The 7,644-nt window shown below is 33.1% G+C and overlaps 1 protein-coding gene across 3 annotated transcripts; it reads left to right on the top strand.

Moving 5' to 3' along the window:
- Positions 1-1,707: 1,707 nt before the first annotated feature.
- On the top strand, positions 1,708-7,101 carry LOC132056814 (uncharacterized). Of its 3 annotated transcripts, XM_059449174.1 has the most exons (10): positions 1,709-1,923; positions 1,980-2,050; positions 2,429-2,556; positions 2,757-3,004; positions 3,119-3,328; positions 3,412-3,504; positions 4,402-4,506; positions 4,594-4,982; positions 6,388-6,420; positions 6,840-7,101. In XM_059449174.1, exons 3-9 carry the CDS (start codon positions 2,448-2,450, stop codon positions 6,395-6,397), a joined length of 1,164 nt encoding a protein of 387 aa, XP_059305157.1. In that variant the 5' UTR covers positions 1,709-1,923; positions 1,980-2,050; positions 2,429-2,447; the 3' UTR covers positions 6,398-6,420; positions 6,840-7,101. The 3 variants fall into 3 exon arrangements, with proteins under 3 accessions (XP_059305155.1, XP_059305157.1, XP_059305156.1); XM_059449172.1 differs by lacking the exon at positions 6,388-6,420 and having other exon boundaries at positions 1,708-1,923; XM_059449173.1 differs by lacking the exons at positions 1,709-1,923; positions 6,388-6,420 and having other exon boundaries at positions 2,426-2,556.
- The last annotated feature ends 543 nt before the right edge of the window (positions 7,102-7,644 follow it).

Raw genomic sequence — 7,644 nt, 5'->3', positions numbered from 1 at the left:
AATAGATGAACAACAAATGTTAGAACTAGTTCCAAAATTGATATATAGGCCCTTTTAGAAGTTCTTTTTTTTTTGGTTTTTAAAAGTTCTTGATCTTTGTAAATAAAAAATTTCCCCAAAATTGTGTTTTACATGTATTTATACCATGTAGAAACATCCGAGAACAGAAACTCCCTCAGAGTGTGCTCGGTATGGATGGAGGAGAATGTTTTCTTGGAAAATAAGTGACTTTCTGCTTATTTTCTCATGTTCGGTTGGTTAGTGGAAAATAAGTGATTTTCTTACTTATTTGCTCATGTCTGATTGGTTAGTAGAAGACATTTTTGGTGGGGTGTTTGGGTCGGGGGGAAGGGGGTGTATAAAACTAAAAAAAGAACTATTACATACTTTTTTGTTAAGTTGGTGGGTTGTGGGGGGGGGGGGGGAGAATATTTTTTAAATATTTTTCTATTTTTTTTTACTAAACGAACATGAGAAAACAATTTGGAGGGCAAAAATTAAAGACCACCCCCAGCGAAGGGCAATCCTGCAAATTGCCCCTCCAAAATTGATACATAGGCCATCCTAACAAATGTTAGGACTAGTTCTTCGCTAAGTCGTACTAATAGATGAGCAACAAATACATGTTACCAGTCTCAAAAAAAAAATAGATGAGCAACAAATGTTAGAACTAGTTACAAAATTGATATATAGGCCCTTTTAGAAGTTTTTTTTTTTTTTTTTTTTTAAGTTCTTGATCTTCGTAAATAAAAAATTTCCCCAAAATTGTGTTTTACATGTATTTATACCATGTAGAAACATCCGAGGACATAAACTCCCTCAGAGTGTGTTCGGTATGGATGGAGGAGAATGTTTTCTTGGAAAATAGGTGACTTTCTACTTATTTTCTCATATTCGGTTGGTTAGTGGAAAATAAGTGATTTTCTTACTTATTTTCTCATGTCTAGTTGGTTAGTAGAAGACATTTTTTGTGGGGTGTTTGGGTCGGGGGGAAGGGGGTGTATAAAACTAAAAAAAGAACTATTACGGGGGTGTATAAAACTAAAAAAAGAACTATTACATAATTTTTTGTTAAGTTGGTGGGGGGGGGGGGTGAAAATATTTTTCTAATTTTTTTACTAAACGAACATGAGAAAATTAGAACTAGTTAAAGACCACCAATTTGGAGGGCAAAAATTAAAGACCACCCCCAGCGAAGGGCAATCCTGCAAATTGCCCCTCCAAAATGGATATATAGGCCCTCCTAACAAATGTTAGGACTAGTTCTTCTCTAAGTCGCACTAATAGATGAACAACAAATGTTAGAACTAGTTGGGTCGCATCAATAAATATGAGTTGATGAATTTAATTCACATTGAATTAATATCTGGACCAATCATGTCATGCACTGCCACGTGGCTTTTTATAAAGCCCTATCTAGTCAACTTTTAGTTTTAGAGGCATTTTTAAGCCAAAAGATTACGATGAAGACATTTTTGGTCCAAATAGGTAGATGGAGGGGCATTTTTGAACCAATAAGTGGAAGGAAGGTATTTTTTTAGCTAAATCCAATAGGTCAGGGGTATTTTTGAAAGGAAATAACTTATGGGAATGAGCTCTTGTGCCTCAATCCGTTTAACTTACCTTCACCTCTTAAAACACTTCAAAGCAACTTATTTATTTATTTATATTTAAATTAAACTTTTTATATAAACATCTCAACTTGATCCAAGAGGAAAGTACGGTGATACAACTCCTACCACTTCTCTACAACTTCTCCACTTCCTAAATTTTTGGGATAACCTGCACAACTCTTCAAATTGCTTCTTCTAATTCCCACCAAAAACAGAATCATCCGTAAAAAATGCCAAAAAGAACCGTATTTTGGCGCTTAGTTTCTAGGTTTTTGGCTCCAAATTGGATTTTAGAAGAATATATATATATATATATATATATATATATATATATATATATATATATATATATATATATATATATATGGGACAAATGAAAAGGCTAATTGCAGAGAAAAGAAGGATTCCTAAGCTTGAGAAAGATACCAGGTCACTAGGTATGAATGACTCCTCTTTCTTTTTATTTGAACAATGTTAAGCAGATTGTTTGTAATACTCATGTATCGAATAATTAATTCATGGATTTAGCTTGTTTTCTCTTTTTTCTAGAATTATGTATCTAGAAGAAATAAATCTATTGGAGGACTTGACTCAGAGTCTTGTGTATGTTCAGTTTCAGTTGAAATTCTCATTAGGGCAACAGAGAAGATTGAGTTAATAGGAAAAGAATTTAAAGAATGAACTCAAAAAAGCCTTATGGCGCAAAGAGAACTACACTCCAACACTTAAAATTGTGTTGCTAAGGATTTGAAATATGATTTTATAGATTCCAACTGCAGCTATCCTTTTTATGCACATACTATGATATTTAGCAGGGATAAAAGCAAAGTGCTCATGGCACCAGGAGGACGTGTCTATAAGCAAAAAACACTTACTGGAGAAACTATTTCAGTTACTCAATCTGACGATGAGTCAAATAAGCATACTCCTGCTACTACTACAGGTAATATTATTCCTTAGATTAATCAGTACATATTTATTAGTTACTTTTCTGGTTTGAAGTGAAAATTTAAACAATTAAGGCTGTCATTCATGTTAAACTTTAACCATAATGTTCTGAATTGTAATATAGAAAATACTATAATGTATACACCACTATTTTGCAATTTAGATATTATTTTGAACTGAGCTTTTCTTAATCAGACGATACAACTAGAATTAAGAAAGGTCGAGGAAAAACTAGGGGTAAAGGTCTCGAGAAGTTGAAGTCGTCTTTGGGAAAAAAGATGGTGATTGAGATCCCAGTTGGTAAAGGGAGGCCAGTTGAGGCAGTTCAATCAGCAAAACTGTCAAATGAGTTAGGCATCATTGCACGGAATTTTCTTACGCTTCCGAACAAGTGGAAGGAACTCACAGTAGAGGAAAAAGATGCTGCGCTGATTAGATGCCACGTAAGATTTCTATATTTTTTTTATTTTGTTACGTTGTGATATGTTAGTGTCTAATCTTTTAGTATATAATGGGATTTTGATTTTTATCTGTGTTCCTTTAAAACTTATTTTTAGGAGAAGTTTGAAATTAATTTGGACGAGCATTATGTCAAAGATAGTTGTGAGGATATCCTCAAAAATAGAAGTCGGCAGTGGCGCTATAAATTAAAAAAGAAGTTTGAAAGTGCAAACTCCGTGGAAGATGCTCGTAAAATTGAAGTTCCGGAATTGACCCCAGAAAACTGGAATACACTTTGTGACATGTGGTCAAGTCCAGAGCATAAGGTGATCGATCCATATTCAAATAAATATACACTTCATTTGTTTCATTGCTACTTAATTTACTTATATTTATATTGTCTTTGTAGAAACGATGTCAGGTAAACAAGGTCAATCGATCAAAACTTAAATATAATCATTTCATGGGGTCAAAAGCATTTGTAGCTGCTCGTGCTGAAATTGTAAGTTATACAATTTTTCATTTTTTTACTGATGGTATTTAAATGCTGAAATTATTGTTTGCGCCTTCCTTTTGTGAACAAGTACATGTATTTGTTGTGTTTGGATAGGCCTGATTTTGTTTCTCCAGCATTTTGTATGATTGTGCCCAATGTACAGAAGACTATGCACGCTCCTAGAAAATTGTTACAGTTTATCTACCAATCACTACTCTGCATTGCTGCGTGCTTACTTACTTTCTGCCTATGCAACCAATATGAAGTATATTTCTGTTGACATAAGCTCAACAAATGAAAGCCATAACTTTGGATATCTACACAATAAGTAGGAAAAGCAAAAAAACATGTACTCTTTTAGGACATCTGTTGTTATTCCTGGTAATATTGGTGGATAGGCCTATCAGTTGTATCTTTCAGTTTTACCATCAACATGAGGTGATCTTCTTTAATTTGCTTATTCCAGTTGAAAATTTCTCCTTGTTTTCATCAACAAAATAAAACTTTTCGCTGGAGCTGATTGGACTGCATAATAACACAGTTCTCTTTTCAACTTTGTTGTTTCTTCATTTGTCTGATCAAGCTTGAGAAATTTCTTGTTGCTCCATAAAAGAGTTGAAGAAGGTTCTCAGTATATATATATGTATGAAATAAAAAGTTGAAGAAAGCTCTCTTTGCCTCCCCTTCTATAGGGCAGAGTGCATGAAATGTGCTGTTACTTCTCGGTTAAGTACACAATGATACAATAGTAGCTTTTTCTTTCTGCAACTTATTTGGTCAAGTTGGCTGGTTTGAATCACAGTGTCCAGAGAGTACCCATGAAGAGAACTAGAGAAAACCTTGCACACAACCGGTACTATTTGTTGTCAATACTAATATTCATATTTTTTATTTATTCTTTAGGGTAAAACGAACGAAGGGGTAGAACCGGACAGAATTGAGTTCTACAAAGATACTCATTACTCAAGTGAAAAAGGCTGGTCATCTCAAGAAGCTAAAGATAACTATGTGAGAAAGCAAATATTTTAGTCGCATATTCAATAGGATTTATTTGTTGTTATCATAACTTTTAAATAATACATTATTATTCTGCAGAACGACATGAATGATTTGAAAGCTCTATATAGCGAGGGAGATTCTACTATGACTATTGATGAAATTATGGATGTTGTACTTGGTAAAAAGTCGGGATATTTAAAAGGTCTCGGTTATGGTCCGAAACCTAATACTGCTCGAGCAACGCAAAGGAGAACGGCAGAGTTAGAAGACTCTCTTAGAAAGGCGAAAGAGGAAGCTGCTAGTGCCCAAGATGATTTACAGAAACGATTAAATGCAGCTGAAGTTGTGGTAGAAAATCAGCAAACTCAGATACAAGACCAGCAGTCGCAGATACAATCATTAAATTCACAACTGAATACTCTATTGGCACGCCAAGATGATATTTCAAAACAACTACAACGTTTTATGAGCTCATCCCGATCAAGGTTAGAAGTAGTATAACTTTAAATAATAAATCTCATTATAGTTTTTTTTTTTTTTTTGAAATAGATCGTACAAATGACATTTAAAGAGAGAACAATGGGCATGAAGAAGAAATCAAAAGAAAAGATTTGCATGTTGAATTTTGATATATAAAGGGTAGATGGTGTCTTAGTTATTTTAGATCAAACATGGCAGAGACAGATTCAACAATGCTACAGTTGGCGCGACAAGCCCAATGCCTACACAAACTATACTAGGTCCATCTTCTTAACCAAGAAATTTACTTGTGTACTAAGCAAAATTTATTAGTCTCACTTCACTAAACTAAATCCTATAACTCTACTACTAGATCGTCTTTATAGAAAGAATATCACTAGCTATTCCAAGTTTCCTTCTTAAATTGCTAACCCCATTTGCAGATAACCTTTTTTTTTTTTTTTTTTTTTTTTAATTTTAACTTCTGGAGACAGGTCAGATTCCTAGTACTTTCGTTGGTGAATGCATGAGCTGTGTTGTGATTCATATGTTCAATACAATAAATAGGCGAAACAGACGATATCCAGTGTCCTTAAAGTGTCACAAACTGTAATCTTACATTGATCGTAACCTTACAGAAAAGATATATAGAATATACATAGACAAACAGAGAAACAGTAGTAGAGGTCCTCATCTAAGTCTCCCATCCTTTCCTGGACCACCTTATAACAAGGATGTTTACATGAACATTTTGTTAAACTTGAAGAAAAGAAGGGCACATAACTTCGTGCTAGTTAAGGCTTAGTTTCCACATAAATTAAATCCATTATTATAAAAGCATATCCCTGTGTATTACTATCTCTGCATTTGTGTAGTATCTTGCTATTTTGCTGTATGATTTTATTTTAAGCCGAAAGGCTATCGGAAACAAACTCTCTACCCGGTCTACTTACATCTTACCCTCCCCAAATCCTACTTATAGAATTACATTGGGTATGTTGTTGTTGTTGTATAAAAGCATATGTCCATAACTTGCGCGATATCAAACTTTTCACCATAAAATTACTATAACACATGAAAAGGTAGAAGGTACCTAAAGAGGGTTGGATCATTGGAAATAGTATTGGATATTTGAGAGATAGACAAAGGGTTGATATGAAGAAGCAAATGTTCAACTTCTTCATAATCTCCATTGATCCCTATGTTATTGCAGCCGTAGCCATAGGGATGTGCCAGTCCAGCACGTTATTTTTCTGAAGCTAGTTTAGAGAAAAAACCGTAGCTTTCATCTTCCATTGCTTTGATTACTTGTTGAGGGACACCATGGTTGATGATTTTGAAGAAACCAAAGTTTTCAGAGGCTTTAACAATGAGCTTTATAACAACTTTGTAGCTTTTAGCACCTAACTTTGTCTCATTTTCTTGATGCAGTGATCACTGAATCCTATCAAGTTATCCATTAAGGTACATTTAATAACTTCATATATTTTTTCAAAATTTTATGTTTCAAAATTCTATTGCTTATTTAACCAATTATGCCTGCGGCTGGCCATAAATCATTGTAAATAGAATCGAAGTCCTACAATAGATTTGAACTGTCTTTTGTTGTTTACTCTGTTTTCATGTTAGTTTGTGCCTGAACTAGTACTTTTCTGTTCGCTCCGTTTTATCTCTTCTTAATTTGTAAAAGATATTACATTTGTATCTACTTTCAATTACCAATTACCGAAACCGAACTTTGAAAATATCGAACCGAATAAGAACGCCCACCCCTAATTAGCTTATACTTTTTACAAGAGTTTTAGTTTGTATTTTAGTTTGTTCATCTCATGATATCAAAGTATGAATTCAAATCTTAGATTTCTCTTTCTTCTTTTACACAGGTTGTGGAAGGTGGAAATCAAGAATAGTTCCTAGAGAAGTGTTACTACAATGGTATTTTGAGAAGCAACCTCCATTTTTTTCTTTGTTTTGTTGATGTTTAGTATGTTTTACAGTTACACTTTCAAGTTGGATGACATTACTTAATATTAGTTTTTAGGAGTATTAGTTTTTCTTTTAGGAGTATGTCATGAGATAGCATCTCAATGTCATTTTGGTTGTTCTTAATTACTATGTGACAGTGTTTAATTTTCTTATTATTTATCTTGCTTCTTTTAGTATGTTGTTATTTTTAGTTTCTATAAAGCTCATTATAGAATGAACTACTCCAGGCTATATATGAAGTTTAAGGTATTTATATACTATTAAATAATTGTATTTTTTTTTTATAAATTTTCAAATTAATGGAAACCTAGCGAAATACAAATTCTAAACAGTATCGTTACAATTAAAACGTCACCATTCTTGTAATTAGTGACAAAACATTTTATCCTTAAATGCTTAACCTTTAGCGACGACTACATTGTATTTTTTTAGACGATCACATTTTCGTCATAAAAATATGATATTTAATGACGAGAATAATGTTTGTCCCCAAAATTGCCTACTTATTACCTACAAATTAACTTTGTATTTTATGACAATTGTGATCGTCACTAATTATGTCATTTTGTAGTGACAATTTTGTTTTGTGGGTAAAAGAAATAATTTTAGTGACGACATGATTGTTTTCAACTACGAAATTGTAAAAAGCAAAGTTGTCACTAATATATACATTTAGGGACAAAAAAATAAAAAGACGAACAC

The sequence above is a fragment of the Lycium ferocissimum genome, chromosome 5 (genome assembly GCF_029784015.1).
Source record: "Lycium ferocissimum isolate CSIRO_LF1 chromosome 5, AGI_CSIRO_Lferr_CH_V1, whole genome shotgun sequence".
Classification (NCBI taxonomy): Eukaryota; Viridiplantae; Streptophyta; class Magnoliopsida; order Solanales; family Solanaceae; genus Lycium; species Lycium ferocissimum.
Note: the sequence above shows the minus strand (reverse complement) of the source record. Positions and strands in the feature narration are given on the sequence as shown.